We start from the raw sequence: 25,654 nt of genomic DNA on the forward strand, positions 1-25,654 counted from the left end.
ATATATATACACATACACACACACACACACACATATAAAATGCATATTTATATATAATATATATTATATGTAATATATATAGAGAGAATTATATATATAAATTATATATATATAATTTTTAAATTATAATTCTTCTCTGGTACCTGATAGATACTTCGAGTAATGTAGAAAGTAAGATTAGAATTTCAGATATCAAGCATAAAACCAAATAGGAAAGTTATACCACTTGTATTTTATGTTTGCAGTGTATTTGCAGAAATAATACAGTGTATACAAATGTCATCACTATGCTGTAAAATACTGCTTGTGTGTATTAGTTAGGATCTCCAGCCATTGAAGTCTCCAGCATTTTCCTTACTTCCTTATTTTCCTTTTCCTTTAATTATCCTTCCAAGAATTCAAGGGGAGTAACATTTTTATTACCCTGCTTCTCTGCTGATCCTATAAGACCCAGTGGAATATAAGTGATCTCTGCCCATCAATTTCCCTTTGCTTTGGCAGGCATCTTGGGCTTTCAGCTGTTATAAGTTACATCATGAAATTGAAGGATTATTTAATAGTGTGCTGCATTGCCAAAGATGATTTTGACAGTTTGAGGCATGTATCCTGTGAAAGGGAAAATTTTTTAACTTAAGACTTAATTTTAGCCTCAGAGATTTTGAGCAGCTTAAGAATTTTAAGCTTGCAGTTTTTAATGGTTCTTGCAGGTCTTCTGCTTGAATAGAAGGTAACTCTGGTGTAATGTTTTTTTGTATGTCTGCAGTCTTCATTAATTGCAGTGGTTATCAAAGTGTGGTTTGCAGACCTCAGGTCATTCCTAAGACTCTTTCACAGAGTTGCAAGATCAAAACTGTTTTCATAATACTGAGATGGCTGTTCTCATGATTTATCTGCCCTTAAATAGGAACAGTAGCATACCCAGTGCCCCAGCATAGTAATTTATTCTCCTCCTTCCCTTCTTCCCTTCTTCCTTTTCTCTGTACTTCTACCTTCCTTTGTCTTCTCCAATATGCCCATGCACCTGTTTCTTCATTTATACACTGAGGTTTCTAATAGTGTCCAGGGAGATCATTGGATTGTTTTGAAGATTAAATGTGTTAACATCATAAGTAATGCATAAAGTCCTTCAAATGGCACTTGACACATAGTAAATGCTCAGTAAATATTACTTATTTCAACCATTATTGTTGATGTTGTTTCGTTCCCACCTCTTTAGATATTGGCTTTACCTGTTTATGGCAGTACTACTTTTAATTTCTCAATTCAATTAAATATTTTGTAAAATAATGAAATTTGAGGGTCTATAAAGAATTTTGTTCTTTCTAGGAAAACTAGGTTGATTGGTTGGGAAAAAAATTGCTTTAAAAAATACTTATACATTTAGGGTGAATGAAACAGTTGTAAAACAATTGCAAAAATTATAAAAGTCTAAATGGTTTCTATACTCAAATTACTTCCCAAGTAATCACAAGAACTCAGATAAGGCCCTGGGACCTTGTAAAATGGTTGAGGAATTCCTGTAATGTAATGTTTTTAGTTAAAGTAAAATATTTAAGATGTGTTTGAATTTTAAATGATGTTTTAAACAACTTTTTTGATTACTAGTTATCAACCACTATTCCCTATTGCAGGGAACAGAAAATGAAAACGAAATTACATACAAGTATTGTCCATTTAATATGTTTAAAAGACTTAGGTGTAAAAACCAGATATATGGGAAGTATAACAATCATGATATTGAAAAGGTGGTAAGTACTTACCTTCATAGAAGGATTGATAAGACTTTACCACATAAATGTTTATGGGTCTGTTGCCTAAGAGATTTATTAGTAGCTAAAGCTCAAGTTTGAAATAATCTCCGTCTGTCCCCTACCTCCCCCCATCCACTTTTCTACTTGTAGGGACCGCGTTGTAGCCGTTTTTGTGCAGGGTCCTGCATGGCAGTTCAAAGGTTGGCCATGGCTTTTGCCTGATGGATCACCAGTTGATATATTTGCTAAAAGTAAGATTCTCTTTATATTTACTGCTTATCCAATATAGAAATGTTCTCACTTTAAGAGAAAGAGTCATATAGTTCTGCGCATATGATGTGTATATCAAAAGATTGCTGTTAAGTAACATATGTTAATGTTTAAGCATCTGTGACATATTTTTAAAAGTTTTGTACATTAATACTTTCTGTGTAGGTGTATCTGAAAGTGAATATTGCCTATCGCACAACATCACTAATTATTTTTAGATCACTTAAAAATCATTGGCCAGGCACAGTGGCTCACGCCTGTAATCCCAGCACTTTGGGAGGCTGAGGCAGGCAAATCACCTTAGGTCGGGAGGTCAAGATCAGCCTAACCAACATGGCAAAACCGTGTCACTACTAAAAATACAAAATTAGCTGTGCGTGGTGGTGCACACCTGTAATCCCAGCTACTCAGGAGGCTTGAGGCAGGAGAATCGCTTGAACCCAGGAGCCAGAGGTTGCAGTGAGCTGTGATCACACCACTGCACTTCAGCCTGAGCAACAAGAGCGAAACTCCGTCTCAAAAAAAAAAAAAAAAAAAAAATCAGTACTGTTGCATGTCCATACATTTTGATTACAATTGATGCCAGTTTTAAATGGGTTGGCTTTTGAGGAACAGAAATGTGTAGCCATGACTAAAGTGCCATAATGACATTTACCAGCTCTTCTTTTCATCTGTAATGATTGTAAGATGATTGACTTTTTCTCTTCATTCAGATCTCAGCTCAAGTGTTCTCTCTTTAGAGAATCTGTCTCTGACTTTCCTGTTTCAAATAGCCATCACCACTTCCCAGTTGCTCTTTACGCTTTTTTATTTTCTTGACAGCACTTACCATTCCTAGACATTTTCTAATTGTTATACCTTTATTCTAAGTGTTCCCTAGCCAGAATGCAAGTTTTGATGGGGAGTCCTTCTCTGCCTTATTTACCTTTGAGTCCTCAGCACAGAAGAGTGCCTGGCATAGAGAAGCTTTCAATAAATATCTGCTGAATGAATTATTTCATGCATATTTAATATTTATTAAACATATTAGCATAGATTGATATAACAAAAGATTAATTTCACCTGTTTATTTGCTGGAAGGGGATATTCCAACAATTAATTAATTGGAGTGTTCAATTAGTAATGTAAGTAAAATTACTTTTAAAAAGTCATTTTCATGAAACAAGTATGTTTATTAGAAATGACAACTTTATTATGAATGTTGATTGTACTATTCTGAAATGTCTTATGTTTTTAGCAGCCCCAGTTTTTGTTAGTGGTACCATCATTTTTCCTTAGAAAGTACCCAAGCTTGAAAGGTTTAGTCATTTGTTCTTCTGTTACCTTCATTCATTAAAAAAAAAGAATTCTAATATTACTGTAGGAGATTAGTCAGGGTGGTGGGAGAAATTATAGAAAAAAGATACAAACCTTCTTGGAAGGCTGGGAGGTTTTGCAAAAGCTTCGAAAGATAATTTGGCTGAAGTCAGCCAGATTCTCTTATCCGGAGCCTAATAGCAAAGGTTAGATAACCTGGGGATATAAAGAAATTCGTCTAGATAAGTTAGTTTACTTAGGCCTTTAATCAGCCGTGGGAGTTGGGGGTGGGGGGTGGGGGTGGCAATGGGGCAGGGGTTGGAGGTGGGGGGAGGGTGGCAAGGCAGTGGCGACCATATTAATTACCCTTGAGTGTGTTGGCTCAAAGCCTTTGTCATTAAATCTGTAATTAAAAAATGCCAGCGTGTGTGGGCTGCGGCCGCTGTGACTCTATGGTATCCTCCTTGATGTCTGTGAGTGGCCCAGTCCCCTAGCCGCACGTCCAGGGAAAAACCTGTGTCTGCATACATTTTTCTTCTGTCGTTCGGCCAGGGTCTGCAGGTTGGGCCTGGCAGCTGACGTTATGATAGATTTTTATGTTATTTCTGAAACTTGAATAATGCAGAGTTGGTAAATAGAAAGTTAAATAAAAAGAGAATGGGAATTTTAATGAAAGTAAAATGTCAATGTGAATTCTCTTTTACCTACTTGCTTGCCTTGTTGAATAATATTTCAACAAAAAATGATTAGAATGTCTTCAAGATATAAATGTATGAAATTCATTAGGAATATAAAGTTTTTTATTTTTGTTCAAATTGTTAGTCTTCTGAAATTTAGATAAGAATTTAGAGAATTTTCTTTTAACAGTCATCAGTGATTTACTTTCATAAACTATTCTTTCTCTTCCACCTATTCCTTCTACACTGACTCCTTTCTCTCAGCGTTTAAGAATACTCTTTCCCCTTCCATCTTAAACAACAAAACAAAACCCTTACATTGACCTCCCCCTTTCCCCTAGCTGCTTCTTTTTCCTTTTATAGCTACACTTGGGAAAGAATTGTCTCTACCCATTCATTTTCTGTTCAAATTCCCTGTAGTCCGGCTCTTGCTCTCTACTAAAACTGTTTTCACTGAAGTCACCAGTGACTCAAATACTGGATACTTTTAAATTATGAGAATTTGATTCTGTTGACTACTCCTTTTTAAGTTACTTTCCAAGTACCTGTTATACTTTGTCTCAGATTTCCTTGCTACTTTTCCTCTGGTTATCAACTGCAGTGGACCCTTCAACATCATGCAGTTGAAAACTCCCATATAACTTTTGACTCCTCCCAAACATACATACTAAGAGCCTACTACTGTTGACTGGTTACCTTAACTGGTAACATAAACAGTCGATTAACAAATATTTTTCATGTTAGCATTGTATATTGCATTATTAAGATAAAGTAAGCTCTAGACAAAAAGAAAATGTTAAGAAAATCATAAGAAAGAGAAAATACATTTACTGTTCATTAAGTGGAAGTCGGTTACCATAAAGGTCTTCATCTTCATTGTCTTCACATTGAGTAGGCTGAGGAGGAGGAAGGGTTAGTCTTGCTGTCCCAGGTGGCAGAGGCAGAAGAAAATCCATGTATAAATGGACCCACTCAGTTGGAACTTCTATTGTTCAAGGATCAAATGTATATGGTTATGTCCCTATTTCTCATCTCCTGTGACTCTAAATACCCTGTCAAGAAGATCTCATAGCTTTCAGTTATCACTTATATTCCCTTATTCTAAAAATTATTGTCTCTAGCTTGATATTCTGGACCTATATACCTCATTCACTATGAGATAACTTCTCCGTGATATCTCATTGATACGTCATACTCAAGCTTTTTCAAATGGAATTGGATTGTTTTACTCTCTTCCTTATTCCTCAAACTATTTCTTATTATCTGTTAGTCCTTTTCAGTAATTTGTCTAAGCCAGAAACTTGTGAGTATATTATCTCTTAGCTTTTAGTTGGTCTTTTTGCTTTCACTCTTCTGGCTTCCAGTCGTTTTCTCCATCAGAATACACTGTACAGCATTGAGGGAAAACTGAGAGCATTTGGGAGTATTTCTATAGGCCTTTATAGAAAATTGTATTGTATTTTGTTGATGTTGCATAATTATATGGAATACATCATTTGAGAGAAAATATTAAATACTGATTTGCATAAAATTGCAAAATAAAATCTTTACAAATTTAAAATGAGAAATTTAAGCTGATATCTGGATATATTTTAGATATGTTATATTTGAGGTGGCTATATTTATTGACATTTAAAAATTTTTTATTGATACATAATATTTGTATATACTTATGATGTACATGTGATATTTTGTTACATGGATGGAATGTGTAATGATCAAGTCAGTTTTTAGGGTATGTATAACCTTGAGTATTTATTATTTCTGTGTTTTGGGAACATTTCAAGTCATCTATTCTAGCTGTTTAGAAATATATAATACATTATTGTTAAGTATATTCTCCTACTCTGCTTTTGAACATTAGAATTTATTCCTTTGTGCAGCTGTTCACCATGGCGTATGTTTAACTATGTAACAATCCCGCACATGTACCCCTGAACTTAAAAGTTGGAAATTTAAAAAAGAATTTATTTCTTCTACCTGTATGTTTGTACACATTAATCAACTGCTTTTCATCCCTCTACTTCCCTCCCACCACACACATACACACACCCTTCCAACCCTCTAGTATCTTATCATTTTACTGTCTACCTCCATGAGATCAACTTTTAAAGTTTCCACATGTAAGTGAGACCATGGGATAATTTGTCTTTCTGTGCCTGATTTCTTTCACTTAATATAATGACCTTCCCCTTCTATCCATGTCGCATTGCCACAGATGACAGGATTTCATTCTTTTTTATGGCCAAACAGTATTTCAGTGTGTATATATACTACATTTTCTTTATTCATCTGTTGATGGATTTAGGTTGATTCCAAATCTTGACTATTGTGAATAGTGCTACAGTAAACAAGGGGTGTAAGTATCCCTTTGATAAACTGATTTTCTTTCCTTTTGATAAATACCCAGTAGTAGGATTGCTGGATCATCCAGTAGTTCTGTTTTTAGTTTTGAGAAATCTGCATACTGGTTGCCATAGTGGCTCTACTAACTTATATTTCCACCAACAGTGTAGGAGTTCCCTTTTCTCTGCATACTTGCCAGCATCTGTTATTTTGTCTTTTTAGTAATAACCCTTGTAATTGGGGTAAGGTAATATTTCATTGTGGTTTTGATCTGCACTTCCCTGATGGTTAGTGATGTTGAACATTTTTTCATATATTTGTTGGCCATTTATTTGTATGTTATCTTTTGAGAAATGTCTGTTCATGTCCTTTGCCCACTTTTTAATGGGATTTTTTTTTTAATTGTTGAGTTTCTTGCGTATTAGTCCCTTGTTGGATCAATAGTTTGCAGATATTTTCTCCCATTCAACAGGTTGTTCTTCACACTGTTTATTGTTTCCATTGCTGTACAGAAACTTTTTTCTTTAATATAATCCCATCTATTTTTGTTGCTTGTGCTTTTGACGTCTTAGCCATAAAGTCCTTGCCTTGACCAGTGTCCTGAAGCAGTGCTCCAGTGTTTTTCTGTGTTCTATTATATCCCACTCAGTTTCTGTGATATCATTATTTTGAATTCTTTTCTGATATTTCCTGAGTTTATTTTTCATTGGGATCTGTAGCTGGAGAATTATTCTGGTGTTTTTTTTTGTTTTTGTTTTTGGAGGTATCATAATTTATTTCTTTTTCTATTTTCTTGTGCCCTGTGTTCATATCTGCACATCTGGTGTAAACATTGCTGCTTCTAGTTTTTTGAATTTGCCTTTTTAGGGGAGGACTTTTTCCTGAAGATGTACCTATGATTTTGATTGGGTGGGACACTTTGGCTTTGATTCTTGGTACTGGCTGTGTAATTTCTTACCTATAAACAGTGTCAATGGTGTCTGTGGTTTCCTCAGTGGCTTAAGGTATGCTTGTTAGTGGAGGGTGTGGTGAAGTTTTACTGGGGTCAGTGACATCAGGCAGGCTAGTCCTTGGGCCCCAGTGGTGGCAGCAGCAGGCTGAGCCTGCTTGTCTTTGAGTCCCAAGGCCACGTATGCTGGCACCTGTGCTAGTGAGTCCAGATATCATCTTGGTTGCCAGCAGTGGCAGTGGTGAGCCTGGAGGGTGAGCAGGTCAGGTTTCTGGGCAGTGAGCAATGGCGGTAGCAGTGAAGGGGCAACCCTCTGGCTCCCCAGAGGTGCACACTGTTACCGATTGTGGCTTTGATGGGCTGGACAGGACAGTGCCCAGGCCCACAGGTGGTGTGTGCGGGTGGGTAGCAGTTGTGGTGGTAGTGGCAGGTTGGATGGGCGTGTCTTCTGCCCCTGGGATAAGTGCTTAGGTGCCAATGGTGGAGAATGTCATAGGGCCACCCTCAGGACCCCAAATATGTGCTCGGGCACTGCTAGGGCAGCAGAGGGGGAGGACAGAGCCCAGCCAAGCTGGCCTGTCCTCAGGCCTCCAGGTCGCAGACAGGGGTGGGGTGTTCTTCAGGCCCTTGGCAGAGTGCTACCAGCACTTGGGTCCTGCTACTGGAGAGGGCAATGTTGTTTTCAGTGGCAACGGCCAGTAGGCAGGCGTCTGGGGCATGTGATCTTCCGCCAGTTGGTGGCTGTGATTGGGGGAATCTGTCCTCAGGGTGCTTTTAAATACATGACTGTTGGGGTTGTGGGGTCACTGCCAGTGGCTTGCAGTTAGGTATCATCATTGTCTGCAGGTTGGCAGGGGGTGGGGGACTGCCTTCAGGTGCTTCCCCCACCCCCAACTTAGGGTGTAGGGACTCTTGGGCCCCAGAGTAGGTTGCAGTCTGGTGGGGGCTGAGCCCTCAAAATGGCGCTGTTCTGCAGCTGCTTCTGGCATGTGTAGGGCCTAAGCATGAGCCTCCTATCTGGAGCGTCTTGTGGTCTCTAGGCAGCTTTCTGTGTTGGTGTCAGGACCCCTGAGGGTCGTGTGGCTCTCCCTCGGCTAGGACTGCAGGAATCTGAGGTGGGAATGTGAACCATTAGGATCTCTCACCCTTATCTCACTGGTGAGCCCGTCCTGGCTTCCCTTCTCCTTCCTTACCTTTGGTGTTTCCGGTTGCTTTATCTGTTGAATTCCAGTGCACTCTCTTAGATCATCTATTTGAAGTGTGATTATCTACTCACTATTTTGGTTCTCTTTGTTTGTTTCTTTTACCCTCCTCCTAACTTACAGAAGGTGGTTCTTCTTTTTGGAGGAGGCAGGTGCCAGTTGCCTCTAGTTAGCTATCTTGAAACCCCTCTCAGGATATTTTTAATGATAAATTTCTTCAAATTATTGCTAGCTACCATTGGAAAAATACTTTTATTTAATAATCTTCTGTATTATCCCTTTACCATTTGTCATGCCATCAGTATATCTAAATATTATTTAAAAGGGCACCTTTTTTTTTTATCTCTTGCTTTGCTGCTTTCCCCAAAAAATGTTGGCAGCATTCATAAAGTTTGCAAAAACAAGCAATTCTGAGTTGTGTGAAATATTTTGCAGTTGCAATTCATTGTGCTACCATAAAACTGGCTTCTTACAAAAGAACTTTATTTCTTCTTCTTCTTCTTCTTCTTCTTCTTCTCCTTCTCCTTCTCCTTCTCCTTCTCCTTCTCCTTCTCCTTCTCCTTCTCCTTCTCCTTCTCCTTCTCCTTCTCCTTCTCCTTCTTCTTCTTCTTCTTCTTCTTCTTCTTCTTCTTCTTCTTCTTCTTCTTCTTCTTCTTCTTCTTCTTCTTCTTCTTCTTCTTCTTCTTCTTCTTCTTCTTCTTCTTCTTTTCTTCTTCTTCTTTTCTTCTTCTTCTTCTTCTTCTTCTTTCTTTTTTTTTTTTTTTTTTGGAGACAGTCTTGCTCTGTTGCCCAGGCTGGAGTGCAGTGGTGCAATCTCGGCTCACTGCAACCCCCCAGGTTCAAGCGATTCTCCTGTCTCAGCCTCCTGAATAGCTGGAATTAGAGGTGCACGCCACCATGCCTGGCTAATTTTTGTATTTGTAGTGGAGACAGGGTTTCATCTTGTTGGTCAGGCTGGTCTCAAACTCCTGACCTCGTGATCCTCCTGCCGTGGCCTCTCAAAGTGCTGGGATTACAGGAGTGGGCCACTGTGCCTGGCCTGTTTCTTCTCTTTTTAACTTCCAGAGGCTTAAAAACTTTTAATACTTTTTGTGAATAAGAAATTTTTTTTATGATAATATGTTGGTGTAAGTTTGTTTCACATCATTGCTTCATATGAGTAAAATATTTTATGAGTGAAACTTTATATGTTTTTAAAAATTAGTGACTTATACTTTTTGAACTCTAGTATCCCAGCTTTAAATTTAAAAGTTGTCTATTCTGGTGGAAAAATAAATATCAATGAAGATGAAATCTGTTGAAATTATTAAAGAAAACTGTAGGCCATTATGGCTTTAGTTTGATCATTTTAAAAAATGTAACATATGTATTCTGAAGAATGATTAGCAAATAATTGAACAAGTTAGAAAAGCAACACCTAAGCAGAATGGAAAGGATTAAAATGTTGATTTACATTGAATGCATGAGTTTTAAAAATTGTTTTATTGACAAATTTATTTTACTCATATAAATACTACTTTGAAAGTAAGTTTTTTGAACCTTACTACATGTAACTCCTTTAATGAATTAGTTTAAATTCAAAATGAATAATTTGTGTCTGATGAAGAGACTTTTATTTATATAAGCAAAGAAATTAGAAATAAGTTTATTTTTCTGGGCACAAATTATTCATTTTAAATTTTTATCAAGAATTGAATCTTGATTAGTTGTTAACATCAAAAGCCAATATGCCAGCAGGCAACATGAAACAAGCAATCAATAAAATAAGCTATCAGAAAAAACTTCAAAAGTCAATTATTTTCTCTTTAGAACCTCTATTACCAGGTTACGATACCGATCATAATCATATGCTAGTGAAAAAGTAAAAAATTGGGGGGGAAAAAGCTTAACATTTGTACATGCACATGCAAAACAAAAGCTCCCTTGATAATAAAGGGATTGCAAATATAATGAAAACTAGCTGGGGTGATTCAACTGGATTATTAAGGAGAGAAAAAGATTATAAGTCATTATTTTATAACCTACCTGTTTTTAGTACAACTAGTTGGGAAGTTTTGCCCTAGAATGTATCACCTGGAACAATACAGAATTGTCTTTTAAAAATGACTATCATATAATTTCACCTTCTTCTTGTCAACTTTCCAGTGGCTTAGTATCACATTTGGAATAAAATTCAGATTTCTTATGCTGTAGTTGAGAATATACATATAGGCCATTGCCTATAAAAAGAAAGTTAAACTGAAGCTGGTTGTGGTGGTGTGCGCCTGTAGTCCCAGCTGCTGGAGAGGTTGGGCCAGGAGGGTCACTTGAGTCCAGGAGTTTGAGGCCCTGGCCTACATAGTGAGACCCTGTCTCAAACCGACCAACTAACCAAACAAAAACAGCAAGTGTAACGTTTTTTAACATTTAAAAAAAAATTATTCTTCAACATAGGACATTCCATGCTTGCGTCCATCTTGGGACCTTTGTATCAGCTGTTCCTTCTGCCTAAAATCTTCCTCTCCCAAATCTTTGCAAGACTTGTTTTTTCAATTACCTGCTTCTCCTTGAGAACCCCTCTCTGAATACTATTGATAAAAACCTCCCACACATGTATTATGTCCTTATTCTGCCTCATTTTTCCTCAGTAGCATTTATACTGTCACAATATTGTATATTTATCTGTTTAACTGTTGACTCTTAGAATATAAACTCCCTTAGGGTGGGGACTTTGTCTTGGTCACTCTGTGTCCTTCGTGCCTACAATAGTGCATAATATGTAGTAGACGATATATGTCAGATATAGCTTTGATTACAATTTTTTAGTTTAACTTTTTAAATTGCTATATAATTGTACATATTTATGGGGTACATAGTGATATTTTGATACATATAATGTATAGTGATCAGATTATCGTAATTAGCATAGCTATCATCTCAAATGTTTATCATTCTTTGTTTTGGGAGTAGTCAGTATCCTCCTCCTAGCTGTTTGAAACTGTGTTTTATTGTTAACTGTAATCCTGTAGTGGTATGGAACACTCAAACTTATTTTTTCTATCCAGCCATAATTTTGTGTGCTTTAACTTTTTTTTAGCTTCCACATATGAGAGAGAACTTGTGGTGTTTAACTTTCAGTTTCTGGCTTGTTTTACTTAACATAATGTCCTCCATTTCCATCCATGTTGCCACAAATGACAGGATTTCTTTTTTTTTTTTTTTTTTTTTAAATGGCTGAATAGTATTTTATTGTGTACATATATGCCACATTTTCTTTATCCATTTATCTGTTGTTGGACCCCTGGGTTGATTACATATCTTTGCTGTTGTAAATAGTACTGTGAATAGAATGCATTAAACATGAGGGTGCAGATACCTCTTCAGTATACTCATTTCCTTTTATTTGGATAAATGCCCAGTAATGAGATTGCGGGATCATATGGTAGTTCTATTGGTAGTTTTTTGAGAACTCTAGACTGTTCTCTGTAGTGGCTGTACTAGTTTATATTCCCACCAACAGTGTATGAGTTGCCCTTTCTCCACATCCTCTGGAACATTTGTTATTTTTTTGTCTTTTTTATAATAGCCATCCCAACGGAGTGAGATGATACCTCATTGTGGTTTTGATTTGCATTTTCCTGATGATAAGTGACATTGAGCATACTTTATTTGTTGACTGTTTTTATGTCTTCTTTTGAGAAATGTCTATTTAGATCATTTCCAATGATAAAATCTGATTGTTTTTATTCTTTGAAATTTTTAAGTTTCTTGTATATTCTGAGTATTAATCTCCTGTCAGATGAGTAGTTTGCAGATGTTTTCTCACATTCTTTAGGTGTCTTTTCACTCTGTTGATTGTTTCCTTTACTGTGCAGAAGCTTTTTAGTTTGATATAATCTCTTTTATTTTTGTTTTTGTTGCCAATGCTTTTATTCATAAAGCCTTTTCCCAGACTAATGTCCTGAAGTGTTTTCTTTATGTTTTCTTCTAGTAGTTTTATAATTTTGGGTCTTACATTTAGGTCTTGAGTTGATTTTGTATGGGGTGAGAGGTAGGAATCTAGTTTCATTCTTCTGTATATAGAGATAAACAGTTTTCCCTGCATCATTATTGAAGACTGTCTTTTCCCCAGTGAAAGTTAAATTGTTCTTGTTTGCAGATGCCATGATCTTATATTTAGAAAAACCTGAAGACTTTACCAAAAAATATTCTTAGAACTGGTAAATGAATTCAGTAAAATTGCAGGATACAAGATCATCATACAAAAACCACTAGCATTGTGGTACATGAACAGTGAACTAGCTGAAAAAGAAATCAAGAAGGCAATCCCATTTATAGTAGCTACTAAAAACACTGCCAAAATTCCTAGCAGTTTTTTTCTCTTCATCATTTCTTACCAAATTTTGTTAGTTTTCAGTCCCCACTTATCTCTTGCCACTCATATATCTTCTGTTCTATTGAAGAAAACTCTCTCTTTATCCTCTAGCTTAATAAACTATCATTATTATCTATTAAATACTTTGCAGTGGTTCTCCATGTCACTTAAATATTATAAAAACTACTTAATATGGCCTGCAAGTTTAACATTTTTCTGAACCTCTGTGGTGTATATATCCCTTCCCTACATTACTTTGCACGATGTAGTTCTATTAAATTTCTCTAGTTTCTAGACGAATTTTTCTCTTTGAGCATGTATTCACTAGGTCACTTTTGTTCTGTGCTCACTTAATTCGTACTTGGCCTTTAGATCTTAGGTTAAACATCAGTGCCTTTGCAAGCTTTTTCTGACTGAATTTGTGTGTGTAAGGTACGAGGCATAGCTTGTTTTGTGCTTTGCTTTATCATGCTTTGCAGAATTTTTTAAAATAAACAAATTGGTTTGTAGCAACCTGTGTGTTGATAAGTCTGTTGGCACCGTTTGTTCAACAGTGTGTGTCTCTTTGATATTGGTGATTTTTACAATATTTCAAACTTCCGTTATTTTTGTATCTGTTATGGTGATCTGGGACTAGTGATCTTTGATGTTACTATTGAAATTGTTTTGGGCACCACAAACTACACCCATATAAGATGGCAAACTTAAGTTGATAACTGTTGTTCTGACTGCCCCACTGACCAGTTAGTCCCTCATCTCTCTCTCTCTCTCTTCAGGCCTCTCTTTTTCCTGAGACACTGCAGTATTGAAATTAAGCCAATTAATAACCCTACAGTGACCTCCGAGTGTTTAAATGAAAGGAAGAGTTGCATATCTCTCATTTTAAACCAAAAGTTAGACATGATTAAGCTTAGTAAGGAAGGCATGTCAAAAGCTGAGAAAGGCCAAAAGCTAGGCCTGTTATGCCAAACAGTTAGCTAAGTTGTGAATGCGAAGGAAAACTTCTTCAGGGAAATTAAGAGTCCTACTTCAGTCAACACACAAATAATAAGAAAGCAAAGCAGCCTTATTGCTGATATGGGGAAAGCTTGGTTGGTATGGAAAGCAGATCAAACCAGCCATAATATTCTGCTAAGCCAAAGCCTGATCCTGAGCAATGCCCTAACTCTCTTCAGTTCTATGAAGACTGAGAGAGGACAGAATTCTGCAGAAGAGAAGTTGGAAGGTAGCAGTGGATGGTTCATGGATTTAAGGAAGTAAGCCATCTCTATAACAAAGAAGTGTAAGGTGAAGCAGCAAGTGCTGATATAGAAGCTGCAGCAAGTTATCCAGAAGATATGGCAAACATTATTGATGAAGTTGACTACACTAAACAACACGTTTTCATTGTAGACGAAACAGCCTGTTATTGGAGGAAGATCCCATCTGGTACTTTTATAGTTGCGGAGAAGTCTGTGCTTTGGCTTCAAGACATCAGAGGACAGACTGACTTTTTGGTTAGGGGCTAATACAGCTGGGGACTTTGAGTTGCAACCAGTGGTCACTTACCATTCTAAATATCTTAGGGCCGCTAAGAATTATGCTAAGTCTGCTCTGCCTGTGCTTTAGAAATGGAACAACAAAGCGTGAATGTCAGCACATCTGTTTACAGCAGGGTTCAGTGAATATTTTAAGCCCATGTTGAGACCTACTGCTCAGAAAGAAAGATTCCTTTCAAAATATTAGTGCTGAATGACAGTGTACCTAGTCACCCAAGAGCTCTGATGGTGTTCAAGGAGACAAATGTTGTTTTCATGATTACTAACACATCTCTTCCTTAGCCCATAGATCAAGGAGTAATTTAGACTTCTCAGGATTTATTATTTAAGAAATAAGTTTTGTAAGGCTGTAGCTGCTATATATAGTGATTCCTCTGATGGATCAGGGAAAAGTAAATTGAAGCTTTTCTAGATAAGATTTACCATTCTAGATGCCATTAAGAACATTTGTGATTAATAGGAGGAAGTCAAAATATTAACATCACCAGAGTTTAGAAGAAGTTGATTCCTACCTTCATGGTTCGTAGATGACTTTGAGGGATTTAAGACTTCAGTGGAGGAAATAAAGATAGGGTGTGGAAATAGCAAGTGAACTAGCATTAGAAGTGGAGCTTGAAGATATGACTGAAATGCTGCACTCTCATGCTGGAACTTGAATGGATGAGGAGTTCCTTCTTACAGATGAACAAAGAAAGTGGTTTTTTGAGATGGAATTCACTCCAGTGAGCACTTTTGTGAAAATGCTGTAAACATTGTTGAAATGACATCAAAGGATTTAGAACATGACATAAAGCATCAGAATTTGAGAGGATTAACTCCAATTTTAAAGGAAGTTCTTCTGTAAGTAAAATGCTGTCAAATATTATCACATACTTCAGAGAAATCTTTTGTGAAAGGCAGAGTCAATCAGTGCAGCAAACTTCATTGTTGTCTTGCTTTCAGAAATCGCTATAGCCACCCTAACCTTCATCAACCACCACACCCTATTCAGTCAACGGCCATCAACATTGAGGCATAATCCTACACCAGCAAAAAAATTAGGACTTGCCAAAGGCTCAGATGATTGTTAGCTTTTTTTTTTTTTAGCAAGAAAGTACATTTTAATTAAGGCATGTACATTGTTTTTTAGACATAATGCTATTGCACACTTAATATAGACTCTGATACGGTGTTAATGTAACTTTTATATGCAATGAGGTAGGAAATATGTGTAACTCACTGTATTATGATACTTACTTTATTGCGGTGGTCTGGAACTGAACCCACAATATCTCCAAGGTATGGTTGCACTCTTGTATTTCTGTGATAACCTCCCACCCTTATACTCTTTTCTTATTGTCCTTCACTGGACCATGTGTATTTTATCTTACCTTATTCCTCATTTTAGTCTCCAGTGGCTGGCATGTATAAACCCTGAATGTTTTTAAAGATAATATTTTAAAAGATCACTTTAGTTATAATGTGGCTTCAGTTGATAGAAGAAAGTTTTTTTTTTTTTTTAATTTTGAATAAAAAAATGATTACTTCTCTCCACCCCCTCTGTAGTTAAAGCCTTCCATCTGAAGTATGATGAAGTTCGTCTGGATCCAAATGTTCAGAAATGGGATGTAACAGTGTTAGAACTCAGCTATCACAAACGTCATTTGGATAGACCAGTGTTCTTACGATTTTGGGAAACGTTGGACAGGTAATTCTGATTCTAAAATATGCTTATGTGTGTTTTATTGTAATTTTTCTGTCTTAGTTAAATTTTAAGTTGCATAAATTTGTCAGTCTTGTTCTCTAATTCCCTTCTTTTAACATTAACTTGATGCTTATCTGTAGTAAATAACAATTTTTTTTGTATAATTACCTTAGATGGAGAGTTTAATATAGCCTGATAGAAGTAACACTAAACTGAGTCAGAACTTAGACTTTAGTCTTGGTTTTGTAATCTGTCTCTAATTATCTGTGTGATCTTTTTGAACCTTATTTCCTATCCAAGGAACTTTTGATTAAGAGAACCTTATGTTTTTTTGCAAGTACTGAAAGATCTCTGATTCTGGATTTATGTTATGGATGGTTCACAAAAGGAAATGAATTTTTAAAATTTATTTTAATTATTACTATAGTGTTCATAAAACCCTTTACATTAATAAAAGTTTTGTAATTGGCAAATTTAAGAACAGCATATGATGACAGTAAATACCACTGAATCGGTTCTCTTTGAAGTATGCTCCTTAAAAGTCTGTCACATTCTTGGTGCGAGTCTCTCACAATATATGTGAAACATATATATTATTTTAGCTAGAAGCTCTTAGATTATATTACTTAATAAGAGGAGTGTTATTTCTAGCTTTTTCCAGAAGTCCTTATATTTCCAGTTTTCTAGAAAACAGCATTTTATTCTGTTGATTTTAAGTTTTAAGAAATGTCAGCCTGTTTTTACATACATTAATCTAAAAATTCTAAAATTCCTATAGTCATTATAACCTACCATATTTTTTTTCAGGTACATGGTAAAGCATAAATCCCACTTGAGATTCTGAATTATTTGGCTCCTCCATTTCTGGAAATTGAGACTCAAGCTTTATGAATTTATCAAGAACTTAAAAATGAAGAAGGTCACAGATTGATCTTTTATAAGACCTTATTTGATGCTTTGTGCTTCAAGGAGATGATGCCTGTCATCCATATAAGCAAACTTTTTGGCTTACGACTATTTTTTTAATATTAGCCTTCTAGTCTGTAATGGAAATTGTATATTTTGATAGAAGTTTTTTCTCCATTGGTTAAATTAGCATTACTTAAAATTTGTTTTAGAAAATAAATGCAGGTTATAAATGTGTGTATATTTAGAGATTATAAAAGGCTCTCTGAGCCATCTTCTGATTTTTCATTGCTCTATAATTCTTTTTACTAAAAATACTATGTTGTGAATGGTATTAAATTTTAGTCTCTGGAACATCCAAAACCAAGCAAAGGGATGTGACTATTTTGAATGAATCAAAATGTCAAAACCTGTATGTACACTATATCTACACTTACTCTTTATTTAAAAAGAATGATGAAAAATCAAGAACAATTCTTCAATTTGAACTGTTCAGCCTTTCCAAGATTTATTTACAAATGATTACATTTAAATGAATGTACATTCTTCTCACTGACTTTGGTGATTTTGAAACCTAGAATGATGTGTTTCTATCTGTGATATCTTTCCATTTGAAAAAAAATCTCAAAACACAGATTAAAACCACAATAGGCTGTAGTATTTTTTATTTTGGGAGCCAGAGTATGATTTGGGGAAAGAATATGTATCAACCCTGTTGCAGTATAACTTTAAGCTACTTTTCTCTTTAGTCCACCTTTGATTCTAATTTTTATGGTATAGGATTTTGAATCTTCTATTTTAGGCTTGTCAGTCTTGGAGTTGTTATCTTCCACTATCCCTAAATATTGATAAACTCCCAGGCACCAAAGAAAACATTTGCTTAATTGTCTGAAAAGAAACAAGAGAAAAACACTGGTATTTTTATGTGTGTATTCAATATGGTGTAAAATATGAAAACTATATTTTAACTTAGTAAAATATTTTTTACTAACAAAATGTTGCATCCAAGGTACATCAAGTGACCATTTTCCTTGAACCTTGATTTCACTTTTTTTTTTAACTTAAAAGCAACTAGGAAGCTTTGCTTTCCTAAACTGTTTTTGCCATTGGAATTTTTGCTGATCACAGTCTTATGTCATTTTTTTTCTCCGTTTTTATTTCCAGCAGTTTTCTCCAAGGTTAACATATGTTTGGTAAACAGGCCTTTCATAGGTATTAAGCTGACATTATCTAGCTTCTTAATGAAATTTAACACTGTCACAAAAATGGGAAGTTACTATTTTTTTAAGTAGTCACATAGTTCATACCACTAGTAACTAGAAAAGATATTTATTCACATGATATTTACAAGGCTCTTCAGAAGAGAACAGTCAGCATTTTAAATTACTAGATTTTAGCATACTTACAAGGTTTGAACAGATTCTACCCCTATTTTCCTACCTTCTTAGCATCTTCTTTCCTTAAAGATAAAAGAAAAATTTGTTCACATTAGGCTTTCTTAGCATATAAATCTGTTTCCAAAATAAATTACATGTTGTGTAAACTTTCTCCATGATGAAATAGTCAAGGACCAGAATCTGTGATATTTTTATGTAAGATTACTTGTCAAGACTACTACAAGTCAATATGAACTACCTTCCCATAAAGATTTTTGGTATTTGTACTTACTTATGAACTTTACTGGATACGGAATATGGTTAAAATTAGGAACATCTACTTTGAACGAGGTTTATTTTTCTATTTTGAATTTGCCTTATGTATATTCAAAGGCTTATGGAAATACTGTAAAGGAACATTAGGAAAAGGACAAATACGCTGTAACCATCTATCTTAAAATCAGACCCTTAGTATAAGTACCTCTTTTCTCTTTTTCTCTTTGATAATTTAGTCACTTATTTAGGTCCATGTGATTAATTTCATTCCATTATTTTTTAGCTGTTTGTTCTAAAAAACAAAATTTTTCAGCCAGTCCCTATTTATTTCCCCCATGCCATGGTCCTATATAGCAGTACTTAACACAGTGCCTTGCACATAGTAGGCATTCAGTAAATACTTATATGCATGAATGAATAATGTATTTTCAGTGTAACAAATTTATTATAAAAGTGTAGTTTGACTCTACTTTGTCTTGGAGTTTGAGAGTACAGAATTACAGGGAATGAAGAGAGGTATAAGTAGATATTTTACTGGAAATGAAGTATAAATTAATAACTTGACTTACCCATCCATAAGTTACTGCTAACTGGAGATACCCTTGTATGCCCAACCTGTAAAGGAAAGTTCTATTTCTATACTCATAGGACATTCTTCTCAGTCAGGGAACAGTAAGAAATACGTAAGTTTCACTCAGTTGCTCTCAACCCTGACTGCATGTTAGAATCATTTGGAGAGTTTTTAAAAATACCTATGCCTGAATCTTGATTCCCATTTTCATGTAATTTGAGACAAGACCTGGTCATCAGTATTTTTTTTTTTAAGTTCTCCAGGTAATTTGAATGTGCAGGAAGGATTCAGAATCACTGGTTTAATTTGTTATTGAAAACAATGCCAGTATTAAATGTGTTTCCTCTTCCTTCTTGTCTGTATGTGTGTGTGGTTTTTGTTTTGTTGTTTGGTGACCACCCTTTGCACTAGACGATCCCTGTTATTGGTGGTATTGGCCTGTATTCCCATTGACAAATGCAATTTTAATTATTTATTTAATATAGAAGGGGTATTTTACTGTTTAATATTTAAACAATGTTTAATGTATTTCATTATTAACTAGTATTGTAGTTTGTTTTTTTCCCATGTCTCCATAACCTTTACTAACATTTGTTTTTAGCAGCACAACAGTAATCCTTATAGAAACAACTAATTTATAATGAGGAAAATCTCATAATTTTTAAGGCAGAAAGAAGTATTAATATTTGATCTGCCATGCAGAATGAGACAAATACAGTTTGCTTATGAAAGGAAAGTGGCATACTTTTAAATTGGTCTACACAGAAAAGTACAAGTAAACTATTCATTTAAATGAGATTCATTATCTAATAAATATTGAAGGGAATATTTTTCCTAAATAAAAATTTTTGTGACTGCTAACAAAAATTAAAGTGATTACATTGTTCTTTTTTGGAGGGGTGGGAAGGAATATTTGTTGAACTAAAGTATATAAAATTTTTTGAGACTAGCAGTATATTTTATATTACAAATGCAACAATTATTTATAAAAGCTGGTCAAATTAGGATTAGAAAGTAGCTTTAAACTTTGTGTTTTGAAATTGCTTGTTTAAATGCAAATTATGAGTAAGATAAGTTTTTAAATTTTTTATTTTTAATTTTTTTGGAAGTTTATTAAAGCCCTTCATATACACATACTTTTTAAAACAAAGATTCTTAATAAATAAATCATTGGTTTGTCTGGTTAAAGTCCATATAGAATGCTGAGAAGTAATTTATAAAATAAGAACTATAGAAATTTGTTCTCAGCTGAAAAGTTGGCAGCTGCTCTTTCTTTAAAAAAGTACAACATGAAAATTTAATTACATTAGCCTTAGTATTACTTGACTGAATTTCTACTATTTATTCACTTGTATTTGAGATTCACCCAGCTATTCTAATGATAGAAATAAAAAGTGGAGAAATGACTGAAGTTGACTTAAGTTAAGAATTGGAGTGGGAATTTTGAAATGCCATGTCCTATATATCCTGGCATATTTGTTGCCACATTTGCAAGTATGTTGATCCCAGCATAGTTTATATCTGTTGGAATAATAACTAAGGAAAAATTGAAAATGTATAATGTATAAAGATTTATATTTAGTTAGTATATAATAATAATACTTGCAGGTTTTTTATGTGTTTTGGGTTTCTGTGTATTATTTTAGGTAATCTTTATAAGGGCATCTTGGAAGTTATAAATATGTTCCATTTACTGAAAAGCGGTAAGCATTTTTATATGAGTAAAGCTAATGAAATAAAACTAGTTTTATTGCCAAAATTCAAAAAGTGGGGTTGATGCTATGTCGAATTTAAGCAAATGATCTGTCTGAGGATTTTGTTTGCCATTGAATTCCATTTCTATCCACTTTAAATTTACTGAAAGTTATTTAACCTGAGTTTGATAATAGTGCTTAATAAGTAATACAGTTCATGTACGTAGAGTAAGCATTGTGAGTGATTTTTAACCACCAGTTGGTGCTATTTCTCAAAGTGGTTCTTAATTAGAGTTTAAGTTTGGGTGCCATGTGAACTGATTAAAATATTCTACTCATTCTTTTTGTTTTTCCTTTGTTTTGTTTTTCATTCTGTTTGTTTTTGTTTGTTTTTGAGATGGAGTCTCACTCTGTCGCCCGGGCTGGAGTGCAGTGCTGCGATCTCGGCTCACTGCCGCCTCCACCTCCTGGGTTCACACAGTTCTCCTGCCTCAGCCTCCCGAGTAGCTGGGATTATGGGTGTGTACCACCACACCTGGCTATTTTTGTAGTTTTTAGTAGAGACAGAGTTTTACCATGTTAACCAGGCTGGTCTTGAACTCCTGACCTCAGGTGATCCACCTGCCTCGGCTTCCCAAAATGTTGGGATTACAGGCATGAGCCACCATGCCTGGCCTGTTGTACTCATTCTGATTCCAGTTTGGTGAGCTCTTAAATTTTAGGTTTAATTGTAAATAAAACATGTTGCCCAATTTTATGTTAAGCGCACTAGGGATATTTCCATTCTCCCTTTGTCTTCAATCCCCCAGAAACATTCATACCAAGAAGTTAGAAGCTGTATTGTGGGCTGGAATGTTATCTTTACATGAAAAGATTGAGATTTGTCAAGCATAGTATTTCTCTGAGGAATAAATGAAATATACATTTCACTTTGAAAACTAATGAGTTAAAGTCATTTATAGTTTCTGCTAATGAGTTAAATAATGTATAGAATCATAGTTCGTAGTGACAGCAAGTTTCATGCTCTGCTGGACTTACAGTTTGATTATGGTCAAATTTTCTATGTTATTACTGTAATAGAATTAAGAGTATGTCCTGGTAAATTACATTACCTTTACAGTTTGAGCATTCTGATTTTAACATTTTATAGTTTCAAAACAAACTGTACTCATATAATCAGAGCATTAACAGCATCATTATGTCAGTGGTACCAATGATTGTGAATCTTCTGCAACAAAATTTCTTTAATGATGAGTTTAATGGGCTATATTCAAACTTAATTTTTATTCAATTCATAAGTGCCCACTAAATATGTATTTTATTCTGTTCTGTTCCTTTGATTATCTGCTTTTCAGTGAGCATCTGCATAGCTAAAATAGATATAGCAAGTGTTGTAAATGCTGTTGAATTTTTTTAAGGCTCAAAGGTGCTAGTGTATAAATAACAGCACATTGCCAAATAAGCATTTTTTTCTCTCATTTTCTAAAGTACTTTTATATTTAATCATGTAATGATCAGCATTTATGGTGAGTTGGAATAATTTTTCCTCTTTATTTTCTTAAATGACCCTAGAAAACATTATAAAGTAGCTCTGAAGAAGGCTTTGTTGTTGAATCTGTCTCATAAAACTTGTGCATCCTTTGACACAGATTTATTTAATCATTTACCCTCATCTGAGAATGCTGATTTCTATTACATAAGTAAATAGGGCTGAGACCATAGTGAAGCAGAAGACATTTGAGAGATACTTTTTATTATATTTGAATATTTTATTGGACTGTGATTATTTTGCCAACAAAGTACAAGTGAAAACATTGGGTTATACAATGTATTAACTTTCATATATAGTAATGGATACTCTCAGAAGAACTGCCTTCATGGAGTTTACAATGTTAATACTGTAAGTGTAATGGCCATCTATATCTCTCTTTTTTAATTGATAAATAATACAAACATTTGTCTTTAAAATGGAATAGTTTGAAAGTGTTTATCAAGTCAGTGTAAATGGTTGGGGGAAGATCAAGTGAACTTCCTTGTGGCTCATTCAGTTGTTTTAGCACAATTGAGCATCACTCATGTTTTTAAAGGGTTGACTGTATCACAATTTTAAAATATTTGTATTTTTAGATAATGTATTTTTATTCCATAATGCACTACTGAGGACAAAAAGGAAGTATACGGGTCACTGATGATGAAATAAATTTGACATGCATTAAAGTAGTTTAAGGCTAAAGCAGTTTGATGTAGGAATTTGAGGAGAAGAAAACTTCAGCTTAATGGGAAAATACTAATTTGGACAGCGTTGTATGCTTCTGGGGTTGTCATGAATTTAAGCAAAGCTAGGCAAACTTGGTGTGATTTTTCTCCAGTGACATTTAGTTGCTTGATTTCAGGTATACAGAATTGCAGTTAGATTTTTAAGCTATTTTGATGGCAGTAGAAGCAGGCCACAGAGTTGAAGATGTTTTCAGGGTAATAATTGTAGTACTGAAAAATGGAATCTAAGCTGTTCAAGGAATACATGGTAGAGGGCAGGTGGTGAATGGTGAGAAAGTGGTGCTGTACTGTGATCTGATAACAGTGAAGTGAGCCTGAAAGATAGGGGGAGGTGGTCAGAGGATGGGATGTGTGAAGTCAAGATTTCAGAGGTGATCTGATATTGATGAGAAAAAGTCAAGACCTTGGAAGTAGAGAGGGGGAGGTATTCATTAAAATGAGGAGTCAAGGATCTATGGGGCTGTAGTTACTCGTGTAAATGTTGAAATGAGAATGACAAGCATAGGAGTGAGAAGAAAGATGGGAACAAGGAGAAGATAACCGGTGACTGGTTGGCATTAGCTTTACAGGATCCATGCTTTAAAAACTTTGATTAGATATTTAAAGATGAATATTTAAAGATGAAAATATATTTAAAGATGAATTAATAAAATGTTAAAGGTATAGGTCATTTCAGTGCCTTTCTCCAACATCCAGATTGTTAAAAAAAGAATTAACATACTTGTCATTCATCATCAGCCCAGATGATGAGGACTTTTACCAAGACACTATTGACAGCCTTCCCACCCTCTGAGTCTTGTTTTCTAAATTTGCTCCCATATGAGGCTAGTTCTTGTATTCTTTGCTACTTTTGTAGCTTAATGATACTGAAATTGGGTAAAACCTTTGTTGGAAAATCTGAGCTCTGCCCTCTAAGGTTTCATTAAGTGCCAGTGTTGGGGTCACTTCCCCCAGTTGTACATGCAACTCATTACTAAGAGAGAACATCCTGAGTGGTTCCCAGAGGTGGGTTGCTGGCTAAAAGGAATCCCTGGAGATTTTGGTGTGGTAGGAAAGGATTTTCATTCTTGAGGATTTTTCTTTGACTTTTCTATGGGCTGCAGATTTCCTCAGTTTGCTTTATTCTGAGTTTTAGGGGAGAATTCTTGGGAGGTTGTGAATTTTCTTTGCCTACAGTGAGATGGTTAGATGCTATTCTGAATTTTATCTAAATCTTACCCGAATCCATTTCCATGTTAGCAAGCATGAAGTTGTTTACCTTTTTTATTTTGGCGATTGATTTTGAGTTTTTCCTTCTCAGTCACTCCCTTGCCAGTTTCTTAGATGTTATGATCCAGCTATGATCCAGCTTTACACTTTCACCCAGAAGTGACCTCACCTTTTCATGACAGAGGAAACAGAAGCCATTAAGAAACAGGACTTCTTAATGCTATATCTTACAAACCTGTATGCATGTAATAATCTTTTCTTTATTTCCTCCTATTCCGGTGTTTTAAACATCCTGTCACCCATCAGGGACTTGTCCATTCATACGTATTTCTCCTACACCTTTCCTACTCTGTCATACATTTTGCACTATTACTGTATCTTTTTCTTGTATTTCATCTTGTCACCCTGTATTTATTTATTTTCCACCCACTTTTAAACTTAGTTACACCTTTCATGGTAAACAGGTTCTAGGGAGATGGTTTGATTATGTATCTTAAATTCCCTCCCCTCAATCGCTGTTTCCATCTGCCAACTCCCCTCTCTTGAATAGAGCAGCTGCTGTGAGCCTGGAGCCTTTGGGCAAATAAGAGTGTATACAGTCCCTTGATTCTACCAGAATATGGAAAGGAGAGCTTGCTTGTGAACTGAGAGCCTTGCTTTCAAAGCTACATGGATTTAGAGGAAAAGCAGTGCAGTTCATATGTATGGTACTAGGAAGACTAGCTTCAGAGTACCTGTTTGGTTGCTGCATGGTGGGCCCAATTCCACATCTCCCCGTGAGACTGGGGGAGGGGAAGTAAATAGCAAAAAACAAAACGACAGAGATTGGAAGAGATTTTCCTCCTGTCATCTGTGATGAGGAGTAGCAACTTGCTGGTTAGTAGATAATCAGCGTACAGAAGAGAGCTGCCTCTGTTGCTTACAAGTTTGTTTCCACTCGAGTATCCCATAGTTTGCTTTATGCTAAATGGAGTGAATGGACAAAGAAAAATAAGGAAACCTGAAGAAAAATAGCATCAAGAGAGAGCAGGAACACAGAAGAAATGGATGGTGAAAAAGAATTGCTGGTGGAGATGGATGACAACTTTAATTTTGTAAAAGCACTGGAGAAGATACAGTATAAAATAAATTTTCTAGCAATTAAACCACATTTCAATGTGGTAGTAAAAGAGAGGCAAGGCCACTATTGGGGACTAAATTAGTGGCCTGAGGTATCATGTAGTAGTAGTTATCTTTGGAAAAGTAAAAACCCAAAGACGTAGAGATTTCAAAAATGAA

General features: G+C 35.3%; 1 protein-coding gene across 1 annotated transcript in view; it reads left to right on the plus strand.

The window, feature by feature from the left end:
* The window catches only part of CDC73 (cell division cycle 73), a 140,347-nt gene extending 120,901 nt beyond the window's left edge, over positions 1-19,446 (plus strand). Inside the window, 3 exon segments of the mRNA NM_001260567.1 lie at positions 1,902-2,002; positions 15,929-16,070; positions 16,875-19,446. Coding sequence (NP_001247496.1) covers positions 1,902-2,002; positions 15,929-16,070; positions 16,875-16,911 — 280 coding nt within the window. The 3' untranslated portion in view covers positions 16,912-19,446.
* Positions 19,447-25,654: the final 6,208 nt, after the last annotated feature.

This window comes from Macaca mulatta, chromosome 1, assembly GCF_049350105.2.
Source record: "Macaca mulatta isolate MMU2019108-1 chromosome 1, T2T-MMU8v2.0, whole genome shotgun sequence".
Lineage (NCBI taxonomy): Eukaryota > Metazoa > Chordata > Mammalia > Primates > Cercopithecidae > Macaca > Macaca mulatta.